Here is a 26,190-nt window from a genome sequence, read left to right on the forward strand (position 1 = left end):
GTTGGTACATAGAGAGAGAGAGCTTGTATTCACAGAGAGTGTAGAAGTTCAAAGTCAGAAAAACTAAAAAAATTACGGTGGATGCAGAAGAGTGTGTGAAAGCACCAACAAGGCAAATTAGTGTGAGAATGACCAAGTGCTGAATCTAGTCTCTTTTGCAAAAATATTGAATAGGGTAGTCGATTCAGGAAGGAAGGGTGGTTGGGGAACTAAAGAGGTATTGCAGTTTCTATATACTAATGTCAGAAGTATTAGGAACAAGAGGGAGAAGTTTTTGCCACTGGTTAGTGCAATCTCACCAAATGTTATAGGCATTAATAAGACCTGGTTAACACCAGATGGTGTAGTTACAGTGACTTAATGTGATGGATTTAGTATTTTCAGATAGGACAGTGAGTGGGATACTACTGATGATAGTTGAACTGCAGCCATCAACAGTAGGAGTTAGGTGGGCTTCTACTCTAGAGAGTAGGAGTCAATCTCACACCAGATTGATTCTTTTGAGTAAATCTGGTGCAAGATTGAGACCAATAGCACAAATCATAAAACTGGTTGCTGCTATAGGTCAGGGGGTGCCAGGAATGATGTGGAAAACATGCATAAGCAGATTAGCAAAAGTAAATTATTACAGGGGATGGGGCTTCAACTTTGAAGATATAGACTGAAAGGAAGAAAGATCACATGGCAGGAAGGAAATAGAATTTATAAACCTACTGAGAGATAATTACTTGAAGCAGAATGTGACAGAGGGGACTCTGGGTACAACAGTGTTGGATCTAGTTATAGGATCAGAAGACCTGTCCATAACTAAGGTGGTTACATTGCCTCTGATTGGAAAAGTGATCATAGTCTTGATTTGGGAGGTAGCAATGTCAGAAGTATTAGGAACAAGAGGGAGAAGTAGAGAAGAGTAGCAAAACGTGGAAATTCCAGGTAAGAAGGGGTATATGTGGAACTATAAGGCAGGTGATTATGAAACACTTAGGAGGTAGCTTGAAGCAGTACCATTGCATAAAGCAGCGTTTCCCTAACTTTTCCTAAGATGGAAAACTTCACAAATCCTGAAATTTTCACGGAACACCTTGGTTATTTTGTAATGTATTAATTAATAATTGTTAATTTAGCTGATTTTTATTATTAATTAATAATTGATTGTTAATTATTAATTAATTAAACATCGATTAAACATAAACATCATTAAATTAATTTGTGCTGATTTTCATTGACATATCCCATTCTGATCACCAAAAATTTATATTATTATTATAAGTACTTACGAATGCAGACTTTTTCTCCTGTGTGCTGGTAGTTTTCCCCTCCTTTTGTATATCCTGGAGATTGCTTTGTAGGCTGGTGGTGGATGACTCCCTATCTGTTGCGTCACAAACACCTTCAATAAGAGATTTCTTAATACCAAAATTAAACAAAGTCCCTTGTCTCTTATTCATATTAAAATTTAAATCTGCAGGCCTATTACTTTGAAAAAATCACGGCACTACGGTTTTGAAACTTTCACTCTACAAAATACGAACTTGCGAAGTATTCAGTATTACTAGATTTGAGAACTGGATACAGACTACCTTGATCTTCAATTTTAGTGGAAAAATTTTCTTTATACTTCCTTGCTGATTGCTCACTAACATTTGCAACACAGATGTTATTTCTTTCAGTTTTGAGAACAGAGGATATGCTGCCCATTGTTGTAATCGGTCATAAACAGTGGTATTCTCTTTCTCGATTGTTGAAAGATTTCAATGTGTGAAAATTAACGATAAATCATGAACATTTCTTTGTTTAAAAATATGTCCCTTATTCACTGACATTTGCTACACAGATGTCATTTCCTTCAGTTTTGAGAACAGAGGATATGCCACCCATTGTTATAATCCACTTGCAGGCAATTTTTATGACCGGTCATAAACAGCGGTATTCCCTTTCCCAAATGTTGAAAGGTTTCTATGTGTGAAAATTAACAATAATTCATGAATACTTCCACATTTAAAAATACAAGGCTTGGTCACTAACATTTGCTACACAGATGTTATTAGGTGTTCTGGTTCTGAGCTTTTCGACATATTCATGAATATTATTATCCTGAGAATATTTCCACTATAAAATATTTATTCATGAGAAATGCTTAGAAAATTAAAATGACAAATTCCAGGAGAACTTCTCGCAGAACACCAGTGTTCTGCAGAAACAGTTTGTGAAATCCTGGCATAAAGATATGCAAATGAATCATATTTGCAGTGCATGGGGGATAGTCAAGGGGTATCTGGAGGAAGCAACATCACACTGTATTCCCAAGTGTCAGGAGAGTAAATCACACAGGAGTAAGATGGATGAGTAATATCATTAAGCATGAGCTGCAAACAAAGAATATGTTGTCGAGAGTATATAAGGAGAAAGGTGACCAGCTAACTTGTGAACAGTACAAAGATTAGGCAATAAAATTGACCAGCATGGTAAGGAAGGCAAGAGAAGAGATTAGCCAAACAGATGAAAGAAAATTCCAAACACAGTTTTTTCATCATGTGGCAAGTAGGAGAAAGAATAACAATGGAAGGATAACTTTGAGTGCAGATGGTAGAGAGGTGACAGAGGCATATGAAATTGTTGAGCTACCAAGTAATCATTTTGCAAGGGTATATCATCCAAAGTGAAGATATTGTTATGACAGCGGTGATAGGGAATGATGTGAACAGTGAGAACAGAAGATGAAAAACTGGAGGTACTTAGTATATTGCAGAATTTGAATGAAAATATAGATGTGGGATTGGATGGAATATTGGCTCGCATTTCAGGAGAATGCAGAGGGAACTGGCATTGCCTTTGACTTGACTGTTTAAGTTCCATCTCTGGTAAAGTCCCAAGAGAGTAGAAGGTGGCCAAATTAATTCCTTTGCATAAAGGAGGATCTAAGTCACTGGTAGCAAATGACCAATAAGAATTCTTATTGGTCATTTGCTAAATTATACTAGAATACAATTATAATTTGGTCAGCTAAATCCCAAATTGCCAGCCCATTCTCGTTCATTCAGTATCTAAGTAGATAATTAACAAGGTGCACTGTGAGAAGGTGAGTATTGGACATTAGGTCAGAAGCCGTGGGAAATGACCATCGCTTCTGACCTGAAATCGCTATGTGGAGGTCTCCTCTCAGTTATACAGCTTTGACCCTTAAGCACCCCCTGCACCACAATAATGTTTGTATAGACTAATATACAAAAACATTATTCAAGAAAAAAATGAAAGAGTTTGAACAGGAATCAAACCTTGGAGATTCAGTGGCAAGTTGTGAAGAAAACACTGATTCATTCAGCCAGAGAAGCATGTGGTGAGGTTGTCTGCAAGGATAGAAAATTCAGAACTCCATGGTGGACAGAGGAAGTTAAAAAGGCAGTAAAAGAAAAAAATGAAAGCATATCAAAAATTCCTGGCAAATAAGTCAGCTTGTGTTCTTACAGAATAGAGAGAGATAAATGTAATGAAGCTAAACACTGTAAAACTAGCTAAACAAAAGTCATGGGAAGACTTTGCTATGAACATAGAAAATAAATATCAAGAAGGTGGCAAGATATTCTGGAGGTTTAAGTAATTACTTTGAAAAAACTGCTAAATGAAACAAATAGTAACAGCACAGTAGTAAAAAACACTCAACAGACTTGCATTCAAGAATACATATCCATACTTGAAGTAGAAAAAGCCATCAAAGCCTGAAATGTGAAAAGGCAGGAGGAGTAGATGATATTCAACCAGAAATGCTCAAGTATGGAGGTATAAAAGTCTTGCAATGGCTGCACTACATAGTTCACCTGGCCTGGACAGAGAGACAAATTCCGGATGATTGGAGTAGAGCTCTCATAGTATCCATATAGAAATAGGGAAATAAAACTGAATATGAGAAATACAGAGGTATTTCTCTACTGAGTGTTCCTGGTAAGATTTATGCAAGTATATTTTAGAAACAGTTGAGAAGGATGGTGGAAGAAAATTTTGGTGAAGAACACGCTGGACTCAGGCCAAATAGAGGCTGTCAGAATCAGATTTTCACTTTATAACAAATAGTTGAGAAATCATGGAAATATAAAAAAGATTTGTATTTAAGTTTTGTAGATCTGGAAAAGGCATATGACAAGGTGCCAAGAGAGAAGCTATTCAAAATGCTAGAGTTATATGGTGTCAATGGGGCATTATATCAAGCAGTACTTAAGTCTTCATTTGAGTTGTAAGTCAGCAGTTAGAATTGAAGGAAGCACAGGAAGATGGTTTAATGTTAAATCTGATGTCAGACAAGGATGTACATTATCCACCCCCCTTGTTATTCATTATCTATATGGATCACATTATGAAGGAAAGTGGTATTAAACCTGATATCAAAATTGGAGATGTTAATGTTAGCTCTTTGCTTCATGCAGATGACGTTATACTTCTAAATAAATCTGCTACAAATCTGCAAGATTCCCTGACTAAATTGAATAACTGTTGCAATAGATATGGTATGAAGGTCAGCAATAACAAGACAAAGACAATAGGCAGAGCATTGGAAATATCAACTGCATTGTGAATGGAGAACCTATAGAACAAGTAAAACATTTCAGCTACTCACGCACGATTTGTAGCGAAGATGGTAAATTAAATATGGAAATAGACATATTTAATTTATCATAGCTGACTTCCTATCATACCAAAGCTGGTATGATAGGAAGTCAACTGAATAAATTTATATGGAATAAGAGAGAAATTTGTCAAAACACTAAATTAGCTGTGAACAAACTGTGTACAGTGTTCAAACCAATTTTAACTTATGGATCTGAGAGCTGGGTCAGAAGTAAAACACTTGACCAAAAACTAGATACTGCAGATATGAGAGTCCTGAAAAAGATTAGAGGCATGAACAGATGGCATCAATGGCAATATCATATTAAAAACAAGGACATTAGGAACGAACTTATTGTCATTGTCATGGAAAGGCTTAGACGTTGGTTATGCATTTTTACTAAATAATTTAAGGAAATTGCAACGTAAACTAGTATATGCATTAAAATAAATTTTAATATACTTCAATATTTCGGCAACTTCACGTTGCCATTTGCAAGGAACTTAAGAACAACACATGTGCACGCAGGCACAACAAACAGTAAGTGAGGAAGAAGCAGGAAGCTATTATTTCTCCCAAAGTTCTGATGGTGTCCCCTAGCAGGCAATGTTGGTATTCTTGGGCAATTGGGCTGAAGGTCTTCTGATGTAGGTTTCCCAAAGTTGAGGCAGTCTCATGCAGCCAAATTTGTTGAGGTTAGGATTGTTTCTTAGGGCTGAAGCTGATTCCATGAAAAGCCTTTCATATTTGTATTTACTACAGTGTATTATCGTGGCTTTCTTCCACCGTATTCTATGGCAGGTATCCAGCACATGACCATGCGCTAGATACCTGCCATACTCCCCGTGCATACTTGATTGCCGCAGGTCAAACATTTATCCGAAAGTTTCGCCAGTGAACTTTGAACTCTTATTCTTACATCGTAATAAACAATTTTCATGGAATATTTCTTTCATTGTTAAACTTTACAAAACAGATTACATTTATTATTTTTCTATAGAGTAATTCTACATTAAAGGTATTCATTTATAAATCCTTGAACAATCTGCATCTCTACTTATGTAAAGTATATCTTTGTTGATTTGTTAAACTTGTTAAATCCTAAATGAAGTATTTCTAAACAAAAAAAAAAAAAAAAACTCTTCATTCAAGATCTAACAGTACCTACAGGATTACTTGGAACACACTAAAAAGCAGAAATAAGGAAGTTATCATTCCTTTCATCTGAATATCTGAAAGAGATGCCTTGATATGACCACATCTGAATTATGGTGCTCAGGTCTCTTCACCTGGGTTTCTTAGAGATGAGGAAGTGGTTGAGAAGATCCAGAGGAAAGTTACCAAGATGTGAATGGTCTGTGGAATTCTCCCTACGAAGGACAGATTGAAGATTTGTAAATTGCAGAACTTGGTTGATAGGTGAAAAAAGGGTGAATATGAAAGAAACATTTAAGTTACTTAAAGGATTTTATAGGACTGATGCAGGGGAAATGTTTCTGCACTTCGCTAGAACAAGAGGTCATCCCTGGAAGTTGGGTAAGAGTGTAGTTAGCAAGGGCATGAGGACTAGTTTTTGCTTGAAGAGTGGTAAATGAATGGAATCGGTTGGGTTGCCTGAGTCAGCTGTGAGTGCTTTGTCTGTTAATGGTTTCAAGGAGAGGTATGATAGATATTCTTCTACGAACATCCACTCAATTGTAGAAATGCAAAGTTCCTGTGTTTCTAGAATTGTGAACTCAATAAGGTAATTACCATAAGCAGTAGCTGCCAAGCAAAAATAAGATCTTGGATGTGTTTGCTGGTAATGGAATTCATTTATATCCCACCTTAAAAAAAAAAATTGGAGGAGGATGAATTGTAATTTTCACAGAGAAAGAATGTGCAGCTTCCCATCCCCCCCCCCTTAGAATAAAGTTAAAAATTTATCATCACACCCCTGATTAAATGGTTAAATAACCCAGAATCTTCCTCTAGGGGACCACACGTGGAAATTTGTGAGGCCACTTAGTACTCCAAATAAGCAGATTGCTCCCAAATTGGGTAATGAAATTCCTCAACTACCCTAAAGCCATTCAAGCATCCATGCATGCTGTGGGATTCAAAACCACAGCCTATTTCTGAAGATCACAAAAGCTATAATATCAGTCAACAAGACTAACAAGTTTTACATTAACTTGATAGCAAATACAATGCATTTAGAGTAATTTTAGTGAAGTTAGTATGCATTATTGAATGTGTTATTTAAGAAATAGAACAAAAGGAGTGGTATTACTAATGAACTGAAGAAATCCAACAAAAATAGAAGTTAAAGAGTATTTTAGATCTGAGGGAGATGACTCGCTTGGTCACTGCTGTTAACTATTGACTTGGGGGGGGGGTCCAGATACATACATCACTATCATTGGTGGATGGGGGAATTTATTACTTTCATTATTCACATTGAAAATTATAGGAAAGACGGACTGTTAAGAGATGGATGTCAGTGTATGTTATAAGACTGAATAATAAAACTTAAAGAAAAGAAGAAAACTATTTATAATTCTTATGAACTGCAATATAATCAACTGTTTCATATATCTTACAAGTTTTTTTTTCTTCTTTCTTTTCTAACTTACTTTATTCAGAGCATGTACTTCTATCTTTCCAGCTCCTATATCACTTAGATCTCGCTCAGAGTCATATTTTAAATCATTAGAAACACTAAGCCTAAAAAGAAAATGTACTAAATTACAAACTATAAAGGCAGATTCAACTTACGTACAATATATGCAATCTAAATTAATTTACAGTATTTGATATCAGAGTATGCAGACTTTAAAAATTGGATTAGCTTAACAAGAGCCTTATAATAACTTATTAAGGAGCTTGATTTCATGTATTAATAAAAAGTGGATATTTAACAAATCAATTATTTAACAACCATTTACAATTTTTTATACCAACTAATTTCACACTAGTGTACTAAACATCCATATAAAATTAATGGGTATACTGCATTAGCACTATCAGAATTAGAACTAACACTGTAAAGCAGTTAGCATGTTATGTGTCAGTTGTGTATATTTTTAAGGTCACGAGAGAGAAAACACAATACACACAAATTAGCACAAATATTTCATACTAAAATTAAAAGTATATCATTAGTGTAGACCAAACAAAGAACTTAAAGAGATAGAAGACAGTAAATACAATGATCAGTTAGCCAACAACATCAAGTGCCACACCCTAGAGAAATCATATTAATACATAATAAATCATTTAATATTTATATGATTATATGAGGCCTAATAAAAAGGGACTGAAGCAAGCAGAAGGGGTCGCGGTTCCAGAATTGCTGTCAGAGAGGAGGCCGCCAGTCCAGAGTCGCCGTCAGAGAGACTGCCCGGATCCACGTTGCTTGAGAGAGGAGTTTCCTGCTTCCAGAAAGGAGCTTCTCGGTTAACGTCGCTAAAGAGAGAGACTACTTCTAGGCCACAGACAAGGATTCAAATTGCTGAAAGAGTTCCAATTGCCAGAGAAAAGTTTCCAGGCCAGGTTAATGTCAGACATTCACCAGTGTGTTGCATTTTCATTACAATTCGACGAATCAAACAACTTCGCTGATATTGCTCAGTTAATGGTATTTCTTCGCATGGCATTTCAAGATTATTCAAGTAAAGAAGAACTTTTGAAAATTATACCATTATTGGGAAGGACTAGGGGGAAGACATTTTTTCGGCATTTGATGAATTTGTGAAACAACACAAACTTCTGCCTTTTAAACTTGTGTCTATTACTACTGATGGTGCTCCTGCAATGATCGGTAATAAATCAGGTTTCATTTCATTATGTAAAAATGATGAAAAATATCCAGATTTTTTAATGTACCACTGTATTATTCACCAACAAGTACTGTGTAGTAAAAAATTAAACACAAAAGATGTTTTGGATATTACATTTAAAATTGCAAATTCTGTTCGAGGAAAAGCCCTTCAATGGTGGTTATTTAAATTACAGCTAGATGATGATAGGGAACTTCTGTTGTACAATAATGTTTGCTGGCTCAGCAGAAGTCAATTTTTAGAAAGATTTCTTGTATTAATTAACGATATAAAAAATTTTCTTGATGAAAAAGGAGATATTTATCCACAATTGAGTGATAAAAATTGGTTGTTACACTTATCGTTTTTAGTAGATTTCTGCATGAAATTAAGCAATTTAAATTTAGAGTTACAAGGTAGAGATAAAAATTTAATTGACATGTTAAGTTCAATAAAAACTTTCCAACAATAATTACTTTTATTAAAGAAAAATATAAATAACTGCAAATTTAGACGTCTTCCATATTTATTAAAATTTTTTGAACAAAATCAAGAAATGCTTCACTATGATTTAAAAGAATTTATTCATGAAATAGAATTAGTTGAGGAAGAAATAAATTCTAGATTTAAAGATTTTAATAAAACTGAAATGATTGTATCTTTTATCAATAATCCATTTCAAGAAAACTTGAACATCAGAAAATTCAAAAAAAAAAAATTAACTTGTGAGTTTGTAATCAATCTGTTGTTTTTTCTCTAACTTTGGTTTTCCAAAATAGAGAAATAAATATTTTATTCCAATATATTTGTGTTTTTTTTTTGTTGTATTAAAATAATTAAAAGTGATAAATAAATTTTTAAATACACAAATAAAGTTTTTAGTTGTGTATTTTTTTTAGTTGTTTATTTGTGCATAATCAGATTGGGGGAACATGATCTATATAAGAGAGTAGATCGCCAAATAACTTATTACAGAAAAGTAGCTCGCATAGTAAAAAAGGTTGAACACCACTGTCCTACAGGATGATTAAACTAAATTGGAAGTATGGTAAAAGGACAATGGTTGTCAATTTAATGTTGCAAAATGTAAGGTAATATGCTTCGGGATGAAAACATTACATACTTTTTATCATATTAATGATAACGGATTATAAGAAAGTGATAAGGCTAGAGATCTGGAGGTGATGGTGAATGGATCTGAAGTTCAGAGGAACATATTGAAGAGACTGGCAAACTTAGAGGATTACTTGGATGTGGTCATGGGTGCATTTGGGATTGGGAAGAGAGTGGTGGGCACCAATATTTTTTTAATGAAAATGTATACTTGCTTATCATATCAAATGATAACAATTAACAAATTATCTATGAAAGTAGGATAAATACACATGTAACATTTATTATACAATTAAATTAAACCATCGCACAATAAGCAAAAACATTTCTCTTTACTATGAATAAAACAATAGTCTTCTTCCCAGTCGTTGAATTTATTGGTTCGTTGTTTTTTATTTGGATTATCCATTTTGGGGCATAATTTTTAAACACAAGAAAATAATGTATGGTCAAAACATAATGACAACACCAGTAAAGTTGTGACACATACCTCAAGTTCAAGGTTGCTGACAGACTAAATACATAAAACATATGCATAAAATGGCGCTATTAACACTCGCACTCAATGACAGAGGAATTACAAAATGTTCGTAATATAACAAATGTTAACGTTTTAATGATTTCAATAAATATTATTTCTAGGAGAAGAGACATAATTGACAACAGGCACATTTGTACCCATAGGCATAAGGTTGAGAACCACTGAGATGGAGAAATTCAGCAACGAATGGCCAAGTTGGTAACAAGCCTGTGGAATGCTCCATATGAGAATAGCTCTGCCTGTCAACAGTTTGGTTGACAGGCAGAAGAAAGGAAACATGATAGAAACTTATAAGTTACTAAAAAGATTCTTTAAGAGTGACACAAAAGAACTTTTTCAATATATGAGTAGTGGGGCTAGGTTCTTTGCTTGGAGAGTGGCAAATAAGTGGGATGGATTGCCATAGGTAGTTGCAAATGCCCCAACAGTGAACAAGTTTAAGGAAGTATATGTATTGTGTGAATAATGGGTTCTCCCTCAATGAGCCTTTTGACTCTATGACGATAACTATATAATAATAATATCACCCCAGAATTTAGCTATTTCTGGTCTTCTTTATCTTGGCATGGATATTCAGTCTAATTATCGCTCATTTTTGTTTATAAGCAAAAACAGACTTCTAGGGATATGTAGTATTATTTAGTAATATTATTACCAATTAATTACTAAATTTACTAAATACTAAAATATAAATCCTCTTATTTAGTAATTATATTTTGATTTGGTCATCAAGTCATTTCATAAACAAAAAGAAAATAATATGCAATAGGCACATACATGCACACTCCACAGCAGAAAGGCAATAGACCAAGTTCAAATGGGATGACCATGCACCCTGGCTTCGTGGCCACAGTGAGGAAATTTTTGTTGTTCAGATTGTAAAAATCTCACATAAATGTTTTCTTATTATGTTCATATTTTACAGTTTATATGTTGGTGATAATTTTATTTAACAAAAAATACGTTTTGCTATGCGATTTGTTATTCAGTATTGTAATTATATGCCTAGTATTATTGGAACTGCTATATGGTTAAACGTTGATGATAGAAAATTCACTTGTGATCATAAGTAAGTAGTGGGGCTAGTAATGTAAATCCTCTACAGCAAACAACATAAATAAATTATGTTGTTTGCTGTAGTTCATATCCCACTATTATTAGATGTAAGTGCTGTAATAGTGGCAGCTATGTGTAACTGCAGTTTCGCTGTGGATCTTGAGAACAGACGTGCACATTGGTTATTTCTCTTTTCTTTTTTTTTTTTTAATTCTTTAAAAAAAAAATGAAAATTCTAAAATTGGAATTGCATTTTGGAACTGCTCAAGTAATATATTCCTGTTTGGTTGCAAGACTTTTACTTCAAGCCTATTTCCGATAATTGGAAGATAGATGTATTAAAAGAAGCTTCCATATGGCTAAGTGAGATTACATAAGTTGTGTTTGTACAAATATCTGGTTTTGTCTCTAAATATTAAATAGAATATGAGAAAAAATTATTGAGCTTAATTATGTTACAAATGGTTACATTTAATTATTTCTTGTTATTTTCATTAGCTTCATTATTTAGAACACAACATATTGATCCTGAAGTCAATGTACTATCCCAGATGCGAATCTGAAACGTTCTAACCTTCAAAAAATAAAAATTAAATAAATTGTTATTTTATTCCATGATTGTCTTTAAATATAGGTTGGACATAGGTGGGGAATAAGATATTGGAGCAGAACAAGCTCACACTTATTGAAGTCCAGCAACCTCATTCTTTAATATTCACAGAAACGGTGCAGTCTACAAGAGAGTGTGAAAATGTGAAGACTTAAATATTAACAAGATGATGGTCTCATAATGATAGTTTCCAAGATTTTGGATAGAGTCAGGCAGCCATATTTATATATAAATTTGAGAGACTATTTTTTGAACATGCCACAGCTCTACAACATTCTCCTAACTTTAATAAATATGGCTACCTCACTGTACTAAAAATCTGGGAGACTAATTAACAATAGTAATGATAACAACAATAAACTATCAGTCAAATAAAAATTATATATATATTAAAACGAAAAATACCATGGAACATTATTTTATAATAAACTACCACCATAAAAGGGTGAAAATGAGGACACATCTATGACTCCTCTACTAGCTCCACTTCTTTTTCACTGATGCTTCTTCTAAATTAAAGATGCCAAGAAATTATATTCTTGGTTTCATCCTTTATCCAAGTGTAAGCAAATAACGTTTATGTGTGAAGTTACTTCACAACTGGGCTATTTGTATATAGAGGTTAATGATTTCACATCAATTGCCTTAGCATCCCATAATGCAACGCACATATCTTACAAACATGTACAGGAAAATCTCAAATTCGATATGCGCAATAATCAGTTAGCACAAGTGAGTGAAATGATACTATTTTCTGCTTTAAGCAAGTGTTAATCAGTCAATGCAATTTTTTTAACACTATGCAAAATTTTTTGTTGTAAATCTGCAGCGAGCGGCAGCACTTTTCAATGTAGCAGCCAGTCGCCAGCAACACTCAGCAGTTGACTCAAAGCTTTCATTGCAAGCGTACATGCATTCTCTGTTCTCTTATCACTTTTCCTTCATTTTGTTTTAATTTAGATACCTATAAGGCTTTATTATATTCCCCCTGATATGGAAAAAGTGAAAGACTGATAAAAAAAAAAAAGGTGCAGTAATAAAGAAGCCGTGTAGCAGAAGATCTTACCTCTCTGTGCAAATGATTTCATTGGTTTTAATAACCCAGCTGATAACATCATTAAAGAAATCAGCACAACTGGAAAAGAACTTGGATTTAATGAAATGGATAATTAAGATGTGAGAAACTTGCTCGATTCCCATTCAACTGTTAAGCGAGAATGATCTCCTTCAACTAGAAGAACAGGTGCATATGAAAAAGATTAGGAGGGCAAATAAGAAAAGAATGCTATGACTAAGAAGCTAACTGCAAAAGAATTTGAGTTAGTTTTAAATCACATTGGGCATGCTAAAGAAATTTTGTTTGATGCTGATCCTGATATGGAATGAATCTTTGAAGTCCACCAAAATCTTGATAAAGCAATCGCCAGCTATTGCAAACTGCATGACAAGATATTCATACATCTTGAATTAATTTTTTTGTAAAAAAAAGTAGTAATCAAATGTTTAGACATTAAATAAAAATTTAAGCAACTGATTTTTATTAACTTTAATGATTTTACCCTCTAAAACAGATATTTTTTTAAAATTTGTTAACTGAAGGATAAATTATAATTATTTCCATTGTTTATTGCATTTGCTTAACACGATTTCGCTTAGCGAGCATTAATCGATGGATTAATTAATTGCATTAAGCAAGGTTTTCCTATATAATGCTATGAATTATGGAAAGGGTCACTACCCAAACCAGTTTTGTCTTTTATTGAGAGCCAGACCCAGTGGTGCTTCCAAGGTCGAAGTAATGCAAAAGTCATATTCCATATACAAGTAGTCAAAAGGTGTCCCACCTTATTACTAAAATACTCTGGATTAGAGAAAGATGTTTTAAAGTTTTTTCACTTGTTTATATTATAAATTAAACATGCCAAGAAATTATATTCTTGGTTTAATCCTTTATCCATGGGTAAGCAAATAAAAATTTGTATGTGAAGTAACATTTTTATTTTCTTACACTTGAATAAAGGATTAAACCAAGAATATAATTTCTTGGCATCTTTAATTTATAATATAACCAAGTGAAAAACTCTCAAAGACCTTTAGGTGTTCCACCATTTTCCTTGAAAAAAACATCTTTGTACTTGTTCAACTCAGCTAACATAACAATATATTTATGTTTTAATAAATGGTTTAAGCCAACAGAGAATACAAATTGATTACTAAATACCAAATTGCCATTTCATTCTCACTTGTTCAGTATCCAAAGAAATAGCTATTAACAAGGTGTTCCACATGACAAAACTTCTTAAAACTGGATCGGAAGCCCTAGTCAGTTATCTACATTCCATATTGACTACAAAGAGATCTCCGAGTTAATATGACTGACAATTAATAGAACTTTTTCCACCTCCACTATTTAAATGTGCTCCTGATTATATTCCTCTCGAATAATTTCTACCACTGTCCTATTATTGGTTGCCTTGCTTATTTTTTCTGAATAATTACTCCAAACATCCAGAATATTCTTTTCTTGGCTTTATATTACCTTTCTAACTTGATTTTGTGAATAATTTTTCTCCTTTTAACAAATGCAGTAGAGTGGCTTCCAAGAATGTGGAGACTACCCTACGATCTGCACTACCATTTACTACACTATAATTTCATCTTAATTTTGTGTTCCCTAGCTGATATGCCTGATTTGGCAAGAGGGAAAAAAAAAAAAAAAATTACGTTTTCTTCTATATTCTGTTTTACCACTTCTAAACATAACTTAGCATTCTTAGATATATTTTTATGTCCTGTATAGACATTTTCTGATGTACTAATGAAGAAGTTCATATGATTTTTCTTTTACACACTGATTGTTTCTATCTTTTTGAGACAAAGCTGTTGGTCTTCTAGCTCAATGCAACATTTTATTAGATGGCTCCTTAACTGTATCTGACAGTGTTTTCTTCAACTTTTTCCAATTAATCTGTAAAATTTGGTTCTGATTTTCAAACTTTCATATTTTCTCAAGAATATTTGCATATTGTAATTCACAGGACTAAAAATAATAATAGGAAATGTAAAAACTTTCTTTAATAATACTAATTGATGAGATGGTGGCAACTGTAGTTGTCTTCTGTACTCTCATCTCAAAGTATTCATAGCTACAAGGTCAACCATTAGTGATGACTAAGGATGGAGACCTCATCTACAAAAGTAATTTAGAGCCTAAAAGAATTCCACATACTTCCTTTGGGGAATAAAAAAAAAAGATGTTAGCAGATCATTTTTAGCGACATTATTCTTAATTTTTCACAGCAAAAATGTTTATATGTATTTTTAAATAATATGCATAAGCTATTAAAAGTTGCTACCATTACATGCATGTTATGTAATTAGCTCAGATAACTAAATATCACATATATCTCTTTCTCTATATATTCTTATTAAATAATTCAAGGAATTTACAAGGTACACAGGATATAAATTAAATTAAACTTTAATCTATATTTCCAATATTTCGGCAACGTCACGTTGCCATCTACACAGGAACTGATAATAAAGACACGTGCACGTAAGTACCACACAGTAAATGAGGACGAAGCAGGAAGCTATTGTTTCTCCTAAAAGACCTGATGGTGCCCCTTAGCGGGCTATGTAGGTATTCTTGGCCGTTGGGCTGAAGGTCTTCTGATATACGTCTCCAAAATTTGGGGTGGTGCAACCAAATTTGTTGAGGTTTGGAATGTTTCTTAGGGCTGAGGCTGATTCCATGAATAGTCTTTCAAATTTGAATTTACTACGGTGTATCATCGTGGCTTTCTTCCACCGTATTCTGTGGTGTGCATCCAGAGAATGGTCTGCAAGACCAGAGTGGCTGTACTGGTGAAACTGGATGTAGTCCTTGTGTTCTGAAATTCTGATATTCACTGTCCTGCTTGTTTGGCCAAAGCAGGACAGCTTACACAGTAACTGAGAATGAAGTGAGGAAGCTATTGTTCTCATAAAAGTCCTGTGGTGTCCCCTACCAGGCTATGTAGGTATTTTTGGCCATTGGGCTGAAGGTCTCCTGATGTACGCCTCCCCCCCCCCCCCACCCCCCCCCCCCCCCACCCCCCCCCCCCCCCACCCCCCCCCCCCCCCACCCCCCCCCCCCCCCACCCCCCCCCCCCCCCACCCCCCCCCCCCCCCACCCCCCCCCCCCCCCACCCCCCCCCCCCCCCACCCCCCCCCCCCCCCACCCCCCCCCCCCCCCACCCCCCCCCCCCCCCACCCCCCCCCCCCCCCACCCCCCCCCCCCCCCACCCCCCCCCCCCCCCACCCCCCCCCCCCCCCACCCCCCCCCCCCCCCACCCCCCCCCCCCCCCACCCCCCCCCCCCCCCACCCCCCCCCCCCCCCACCCCCCCCCCCCCCCACCCCCCCCCCCCCCCACCCCCCCCCCCCCCCACCCCCCCCCCCCCCCACCCCCCCCCCCCCCCACCCCCCCCCCCCCCCACCCCCCCCCCCCCCCACCCCCCCCCCCCCCCACCCCCCCCCCCCCCCACCCCCCCCCCCCCCCACCCCCCCCCCCCCCCACCCCCCAACAACATATTCAATAAAGCAACAATCTCAATCCCTTTGTTTCTTATGCTCCTGATATTTGTATATTAAATATAACAAATTACCACCTAGCCTTTTCTTACAATTAGATATTTGATCTGTTTGGCCTTATTGTAAAGCTTTCTCTTTTCCTTTCCCAGGCACACTCAAAAGGTCCAAACCTACAGTGTACATTTCCCTTTGCTAAATGCATAGCCATGTTCAGAGCCATTCATATCTTTATCAGGTTTGCATACCATAGCCAAAGATTTAAACACATTTTCCCCATTTCTCCCATGGTGACTTTTTTGTGTGTGCTTATATTCAATTTAGGTTTGTTTTGTAAATAACACCACAAATTTCATATCTGATTCCAAATCAAATAGTAAATGTCATAAAAATCTAATAGCTAAATGGGATAGTTTGGTTATGTACCCATTTAAGAAGTGATGGTTTTATGCAAAACACATTTAACAATAAACAACAACATAAAAACAGCACATAACCAAACTACTAGTTATTAGATTTTTTATGACATTTACTATTTGATTTGGAATCAGATATGAAATTTGTGGCGTTGTTTAAGGTTTTTACAAAACAAACTTAAATGGTTCCCTCATGAAGACAATGCTTTGAAATGACACAGAATTCCTTTGGTAACTCAGTACCCATTCTGTAGAATAATGATCAAAATCTAAACACTATAATTTCCAGCACCAATCTAACATATTAATTTAAATATTAATATAAATATTACTGCATGATATTTTAGCATATTTCTTTATTTCCAAATCTATATAGAGCACTGTATAAATGAATATTAAGCCTAAATTTCAAACAAAGATGTCAATTCCACCATTTGCTGAGAGGCAAACAAATCCATTCAGCAATCACATAAGTAACGATAGACAAAAACTAATAAATTATTTTTCATTTAGTCAACAAAATTACAATTGCAAAAATATGTCTACACAGTACTCATTGAGCAAAATCATACTGGGATAATCCATCAAGATGTCATACATACACACTTGACTCTCAATAAAGACGCTTGCAGGAACAACAGGTATAATTTAGTCCATAAAGAGAATAGTTTGCTATAGTAAATTTATTTCAGCATAGCACTGTACGTGTAGTTTCTTACAGCAAGCAAATTTATAATGTTATAATTAAAGTTGACTGAATACAAATTTATTACTTATTAATAATTTAAACAGCTGTATATGTCTTTCTATATAATAAAATAAATGTTTGTTAACATGGAAGGAAACAATATTTCTATTGAGAGAAAGGGTTCTGCTTACTATAACAAGAATAAAATACACAATAATCATAACTAAGTAGTAAAATAGTTGCAATTACTTCCATTCTGTGGTCAAGGTATAACTTACACCACAAATATTCTTTGAATTAGTAGGGAGGGAGAAAAAGAATGAAAGTGATATTTTCTTCTTTGCTGAAGGCTAGTTTGAATATATATGAAAAATACTGTAAATCTGATGACATGTGCACATAATTTTTTTTTTTTTTTTTAAATTTGGACACTTAAGTAATAAAATGTAAAACTGATGTTATAACACCAGCTTTATATTTTTAAAAAAATATCCTGTTTAAATAATTCAATTTACCATATAGCTCTTTTTCTTCCAAGAAGGTAATTTTCATAAATAATACCAGCCAATGTTCTACCTTTCCCCACTCCAGCACCATCACCTTATAAAGAGAGCCAAAAAATAAATAAATAAATAAAACTTCCAAGTAAAATTGTACATAGCATCTACATGTATGTACATATAAAAATATATTAATTAATTGTGCTTATTTATGCAAAAGTGTGGTGAAATACAAGGATGAATTACTTAATTTTTTGAAATTCATTTATTTGTATTTATCATAAATAATTTATATATCTGTTCACAATTCTTCTTCCTGCAGCTTAAGTAGTCCAAAACATGTGCAACAAAGCAAAATGTCCTAATTCTAAAAAGTATGACTCCAGCCTCAACCGATTCAAAAATTCAACTTGTTAACACTCTTTAACAACTGTAGCAAGTTTATACACCTCCAAACAAACATCAATGGAAAATCAACAGGGAGAGATCTATGAGCTAGAAATAATATGCCTTTCTCATTCAGCATCATGCGTAATGCCATCTTATCACTTGTTCTGAATGATTCCTCTCTTTATGCAAAGATAACATTTAACCGATGCTAAGAAACCTGAGACTAAGCATCAAACTCTCCTCTAAGAAACTCATGAGCAGAGAAGAATGTCATGATATTCAACATCCAGTTCAAGTTTAATTTCAATAATGACAGTTGTTAATCCAGAAATCTCTCTGTGAATACCTTTTTTCCTATTTGTTTTCAATTTCAAAAAACATACAAAAATGTTGTAAAAAAAAACTAGTTATTAAATAAAGTAATTTCTTACTAAGGAAAAGAAATTACTGTGTCTAGCATGTATCACATGGCATATGATATTCTAGACACAAAAAAACATGGATATCAAACCCATGAAAACTTTATTCACAGAGAACATAATGGTATATATTTCAAAAAATAATGATTCTGATTATAATTCTGCAAAGAATTTTAATTCTGATTATAATTCGGTAAAATGAGAATAACAAAAATGAAGCAACCACTAGTGTGATGCATGGATTTGTTCTTCAGCCTTTGCTGTAACTTACTAATTAATGATGTATATTGATTGAGTGAGGATCTTCAGCTTTTTACAGATGAAAAGATGGGAAAATTAGGATTGTTGTTGATATTAATTACCTTGAGGAAGATTTAAATCAACTTTTAACTTGAACAGATGACTAACTCTTTCTTTCAGAATCCAAAAAAAATCACTGACTCAAGACTAAATACAAAATAAACACATTTAATAAAACAAAAACAATATATTCACTTCAAACAAAATACATAATTACAAAATTAATTGGATCCAAAGACCTTTTAAATAAACTTACAGTTAAGAGATCAGCCATTCTCTGACTCAATCTATTACTGATTTGTTTAACATATACTTCATCTCATTTTACTAGAATAAACACTTTGTTTACACAATAACAAAATGTACATAGCCAGTTTCTCTGTTAAAGCCTCAGGTAGCACATATTAATTCTTCTTGACACCGAAGTGTAGATATTCTGAATTCACCTAAGTATAAACACTTTCACTGCATGCAATTCTTTTCAATCAGCGTTTCTACGAACATTCCTTTAGAATGTCATTAGCAATATCTTCTTTTATTTACGAATACTTATTGACAGTCTTCCACCTTAAAAACTCAGTTCTACAATTCCCTTTTTGGAATCTACTATTAATTTTCCAATCAGCGTTTCTTCGAACATTCCTTTAGAACGTCAATTGCAATATTTTCTTTAATTTACCAACACTCATTTGACAGTCTTCAATCTTTATCCTTACGATTCTCTTTTTGGAATCTACTATTAATTTTCCTCCGTCTGTCACATAAACTTAAGTTCCTCTGAACCTAAATATCTGCCAGCCTGCGTTCTCTTTTCTTCCCGAATGCTCTCTTGCTTACTTCCTGTTACCTTGATACAGAACGCTCTCTTGTCAGCTGTCAATCACCCATCAAACTCCTCAGTGAACATGTGCACTCCATAAAAGTGGCAGGCGAGAAGCTAAGTATAATGGCTGACATGTCATCTCCGTTAGTGACAAGAGAATGTCTTCATAAAACACAACAATTAATATTTTAAACTACAATAAAATTTCTGAAAGTAACACAGCTCTCAAAATCCAGTAAGTACATACATTTTTTAACTGCTTTACATTTCATTTTAACAAAATAACATCAATAATGGGCACATCGCAAGTTCCAACAATGCATATTATGAAACCAAAACTAATAAACATAAACAATTTGTAAAAATTTTAAGAATTTTAAAATTATGATTATTTTTACAGTGGAACTGTGCTTCAGGAAGTGAACCAGATTTGAGGCACAGGGTGATGGCTGATGGTGGAATGATGTATGCAGGGCACACTGAACATTACATCGTTGCTATAAGGAATATACTGATGAAAAGGAGGTAGCTGTGGCACGATACAAAATACTGGTAGGACTACATTGTGTTCAAATTTGGTCATATAGTTTCCATTGTGATATAGAAACAATGTAGAGGGTCCAGAGATGAATGATCAAAGCATTATCAGAAGAATGGACTGCTGGTTACAGGGAGAGGCTGAGGGAATATAAACTGTTAAGCTTGATGGACTGATGTAAAACAAGAGATATGATAAAGATGTTCAAGTTAGTATGGGGATTTTGCCATATTAATTAATACAGTGGAGATAATACAAGATTTGAATGTGATAGGGGAAAGACTGAGGGTTCACTTATGAAAAGGATGCTGAAGAGGGATATCAGCAGTAGATTTTTTATACTAATATTGGTGGGCAAGTGGAATGCATTGCTAGAATTGTAAATACTAGGAATGTATATAAGTGCATAGTTCATATAATATACATGCTGCTAATTAAATAGGCCTTCCCAAGATGAAACTGCCAGTCCATTAATGCTGCTATAATATGAATACTTTTTATATCACAAGGCCCTACTATTTCACTTTAATTCTGCCATTGGAAAATTCATCAATTTCCTAATATGTATTATCAAGGGGTGTACAGGATATGATAATACTATATGATCAAATTTACATTATTACTAATCTCCTATCAACAATCTTCCTCCAGATAAGTGTCACTTGTCAACAGTCCAATACTGTTGTATCTTGCATTTGTAGTCTAAGGCACTAAATACATTAATCCACCTAGATATTTGTCTTCCTCTGGATCTATTTTCTGCCATGTTGGCAAAACAAAAACACCAGTGTTCTGCTAAACGTTGCTCTTCCATTATGATTAAGTAACTAATACCACCACAGATTAGATCTGCTCACACATTACTGAATGCTCATAATGTCAAGTTCCTTCCTTCATCCTCATTTTTTAATATGATTCTGCTAGTGATGCCATCTGTTCACTGCCTTAATTTTTCTCAAAACTCTCATATCTGCTGTCTAGTCATCTGATCAACTGATTTATTTCTAACCTCACTTTCAGATCCCTAAGTTAAAATTGGTTTGAACACTGTCTTGTATACTGCTAGTTCAGCGTTTTGGCTTATTTTTCTCATACACCACATAAATTTATTCCACAGTGCTTATTATGTTATGAATTTCTGTATTTAATTTGTCATCTTTGTCAGCGCGATTAGCAGTTGGAAGGGGATCAATCGTTCGATGCTGTTGGCACACTCTCCCTCGATGAGTCTTTGGACTCCCTGGAGGTTTTACATAATAATAATAATCTTCCCTAAAAATTGTGCTGAAATATTTTACATGTTTTATAGGTTTTTCCATTGAGAATGCAGTTGAAGTTTCTGGTTATTTTCACTGTTTTGGTGAAAATAACCAGAAATTATCATATTGATGATCTTCATACCAACTTTGTTATAACTGTTATTTAATTTTGTCAAAGAACCCTGGATAATGTACAGTACATTTATTTAGGAGTACATCATCTGCATAAAGCATTGTGCTAAGTTTGATATCTCCAATCTGGATATCAGGTTTAATACCACTTTCTTTCAATAATGTGATCCACATAGATAATGAATAAGAGTGAGGACAGTATACATCCTTATTTTAAACTGGATTATCAAACGATTTTCCTGTACTCCTTGCAGCTAGAACTGCTGGCTTACATTTTTATCTTTAATTCCTTGCATTAAAATATGCTAATGCTAGGGCAATAATTATCACAAACCAATGGCATGAATGCCATTGGTTTGTGATAATCATGCCAATGATAATGCATACACTTAACAATTATATGTCAAAGCATAATCAATACTTTCCCTATGCATCTTGTTTGTCATTTGCTGATTCATCGTCCACGTAACCAACGTTCCTTGAAGGGCTCAGAGGAAAAGTATTTTGATGTCTTGAGCACTAAGACCTAACCTTTGCATTCTTACAGAATTTTACACACAACACACCCCTATCTGAGATGGTTATAGCAAAAAAAGCTTGCAGTGAGCCATATTTTTCTAAACAGTATTTTAATACCCAGATATTCCTCTGCATAATTTATCCCACATAATTTTAGCCTCTTAACAAACTTTTCTCTTGGCACCTGGTCATATGCTTTTTCCAGATCTATAAAACAGATCCTTGTTATATTCCCCAAAATTTCTCAAATATCTGCTATCAAGTGAAAGCATGACCCTGACAACTCCCATTTCACCTGAACCCTGTTTGTTCTCCAAATTTCTTATTTACAATTTTTCTTAGCCTCATTTATGTTTTATGTAAATTTTAACTGGAACTCTAAGTAGGGAAATTACTCCAACCAACTTTCACAATGTCATATTTCTTCTTTTCTTTTACAGATTGGAACTATGAACTCTACTCCAATCATATGGAATCTGACTTGATGAATTATGCAAATACTTTCAACATTTTAACATATCAAAACAATCAGCATCCCAAGATTCAGTTCACTTACAAAAAGAAAATAACAAAAAAGGAAGTCTCCCCTTTCTAGACACTTTAATTACATGCCAGTCTAATGAATCCCTGGTGTTCTCTGTTTACAGAAAACTCATACACATACAATGGTAGATACATTCACACAGTCAAACCCCCCCCCTCCCACTCATGAACAGTATGAGAATATTAAAACAGGAATAAATTATAATACTAGTTCAGATAATGCTGCCTCTCCACTGGGAACTATTTAAAAAAAAGCAGGAGAAAACGTTCCTCTAGTCAATGATCATAATCGAATTTAACCTTCCTACCGGCTAGGACGTCTATAGACGTCCAACTAAATCTGGATGAGATTCAGCCCACCTGTTTAAAGAACCTGGATAAGAAGTGCAATTTGACTGTCATGTCCATTAGAAGGTGTGATAAACCCTCACGCTGAAGAGAAAGGTTAATCGGATTATCTCCCGTTCATAGCTGCCTCTCAGTTGCCTATAACAAGAAACGGACTTTCTTGTTCCATGCTGGTGAACTGGATTTTAGTTATATATGATAAACTAAAAATAGAGAAATTATTTATATTTGTTTTCTCTTTTTATTGTACAATACAATTTTAATTTCTGGACAAAATAAAGGTCTTGCATAATTTCTTCACTTAACTAATTTAATTTTTTATTTTTTTGCGCTAATTTTTTCCTAATCGCTACTAGACAAAAGATTTTTCTTTGTTCTCGAAGAAATTAATTCACGATAATTATTTGGAATATTCTTTTAAAAAAAGAAAAGAAAACCGGCTGCCGACGTTCCAGGTTATATTAATTTTATTTTTGTACAAAACCATCGAAATCTAATAATCCTTAACAGATTTCCTTTAGGACACGCTTGAGCAACTTTGCTTTATAGAGAATAACATGAAATTCTTTAATCATATTACTAAATTTTTTCTTCACGTTGTATAGTAATCTGTACTTTCACTTTCTTGGTTTCCTTGTATAATTGGTCATTACAAAATGAAATTAACAGTTATGATTTAAATTTATATTTTCTGCATAATTCAGATATTTTATTCTCCAATTTTTAAACTAAGCGATACATTTGCTTATTTTTATCATTCAAAATATGTATATCAAATGTGAAATTTCATTTCCATACTTTTACAATAGAACTGAACTTTATTTCGCCTTTGATAGTTTAACCCCCCCCCGTTGCATTACTATCACACACCCGAAAACTGTTATGAAACATAGGTACAGTTTTTATTTAATTCGTTATTTTTCTCTAGTAATTGTTCCACATAACTTTAATTTTTCGATACTGAAACTATGTGGTGATTATTATAAATTAGCAAATTATAAATCAGACAATATACATATTACCTGATTATTATAAATCAGGAAATTATGTGATATTCGGATACAGGTGAAATTAATATTTAAAATCACTGTCATCCTTCAAATGCAATATCAGAATAAAGAAAGTGAAAAACACGAAGTTTCGAAATACATTTCGAAAGCCCGCTCTCGAAATGTATTGGTCTACAGACTGGATTCTGAACACGCCAATGTTTCGTGATGTTATGACTGAAAAACAATTCAGTCTCATCATGAAGTATTTGCATTTTCAGAATAATGAAGAATACGATCAGGCAACACATCCTTGCCCAGTCTTCAACAAAATTTATGATTTTCTGATGAAAATCCGTCAAAAATGTAATCACTCTACATTCCTGAGAGAGACTTGAGTATCGATGAAAGCCTTATGCCATTCAAAGGTGGAGTGAAATGTAAGCAGTATATTCCCAAAAAGAAAGCGAAGTATGGAGTAAAATTTTTTATGCTTTGCGAATCGGAAAGTGGATATCTTTGGGATTTCAAACCTTATACGGGAAAGCAAACTGTAATCGAGCACGATAAATATTCGGATCTCCCCTTGTCGATGCGTGCAGTAATGCAGTTACTAAACCCTTTACTGGGGAAAGGTTACTGTATTATAATGGATAATTACTATATATGTGTCCTGGACTCGCTGATTTGCTTTGACAGCGTCTTACAGATAGTTATGGTACTGTAAATGCAAAAAGGCGAGATATGCCTCCAGATCTGGCTTCAGGAAAGCTATCGAAGAGGGAAATCCGAACTTATCAGCGAGGGAAAGTCTTTGCACTACGTTGGAAAGACAAAAAAGATGTTTTTCTGCTATCTTCCCTGCACAATCCATCAGCGGAATCCGTGGAGAAGCATGGTTTGAAGAAAGAAAAAACCCATTGCTGTGTGTGCATACAACAACACTATGGGTTGAGTCGACAGGTGCGATCAGCAGCTATCATTCTACTCTGTAATGAGGAAACAGCATAAAAAATATTACAAAAAAGTGTTTGGACATGTTATTTGAATTTTGAAGTGTTTGGATTTTGTTATTTGGAACAGTTTCCTCCTATACAAGAAAAAATGTTTGTCTACCATAACATATCTGGAATACAGAATAGAAATTGCGAAAGCATTGCTGCATGCACATGCACCTTCTTCAGCAAGCAGAAAAAAAGGAAATCCTGTCAGACATCTGAGGTTGAACGCTACTAACTCCAACCATTATCCCGAAAATCTATCACCAACGGCTAATAAAAAAAAAAACCTCCACGCAAATATTATGTATGTAATAAAAAAAATATCAGAAAGGAAACAAAAATCTGGTGCCCTGAGTGTAAAACTGCTTTGTGTGTTTACCCTTGCTTCAAGGTGTTCCACGCTGTTCAAGAATTTTAAATTCTGAACAGTATGAAATAAAAAATGTTTTGTTTTCAAGGCCATCAAAACAGTCCTTTTCAGGACTACAAATATTGATAGAGGGATACCCGAATGCACTGTTTCTTTTTCATCTTGAAGGCTAAATTTTAAGTTCTTTTTATGACACAGAGAAACTGGAAGGAGTATTCCAGGTAAAGTATTTCATCAAAACAATAAAAAATAATGAAATAAAATCTACCCTATATATATATAAAATGATAAGCTTTTTTATGTCATGTTTATCAAAACCTTTTGAAACTCAGGGCTACCCTGAGTGTCGAGTCTTCAAAATTCGAGTCATCAGAATTCAGGGGCTGAACCCCCTTTCGAATTATCACAATTGAAGGAGAACTGGTCTACCATACCGGAACACGGGGGGTTGGGCATAGCTCCCCTAGTTAATAAATGAAATATATAAATAATAACGGGAACATTTTCACCTTGCCAACACTCAACATTGATGTGATATGGGTTCCAAATTTCTTGTTTCGGAGATATATATTACAAAGTTTTGTAATAAAAATTTCTGCTACAATGAAGTTTGGCAGAATCAACAATATTATTACCACCTTATTTCTGTTTCTCGTGTGGGAGAA

General features: G+C 34.4%; 1 protein-coding gene across 1 annotated transcript in view; it reads right to left on the reverse strand.

Moving 5' to 3' along the window:
* LOC150095851 (protein strawberry notch homolog 1-like) overlaps nucleotides 1-26,190 on the reverse strand; it is a 527,670-nt gene that overhangs the window by 383,444 nt on the left and 118,036 nt on the right. Inside the window, exons 6-7 of the mRNA XM_090409548.1 lie at nucleotides 17,910-17,994; nucleotides 7,216-7,306 (exon numbers count right to left, since the gene is read on the reverse strand). Of these exons, the coding sequence (XP_090265674.1) occupies nucleotides 7,216-7,306; nucleotides 17,910-17,994 (176 nt within the window). The remainder of the gene's footprint in view (nucleotides 1-7,215; nucleotides 7,307-17,909; nucleotides 17,995-26,190) is intronic.

The sequence above is a fragment of the Typopeltis vanoorti genome, chromosome 19, assembly GCF_054136105.1.
Source record: "Typopeltis vanoorti isolate ZY-2024b chromosome 19, IOZ_Tvanoo_1.0, whole genome shotgun sequence".
NCBI classification, from domain to species: Eukaryota; Metazoa; Arthropoda; class Arachnida; order Uropygi; family Thelyphonidae; genus Typopeltis; species Typopeltis vanoorti.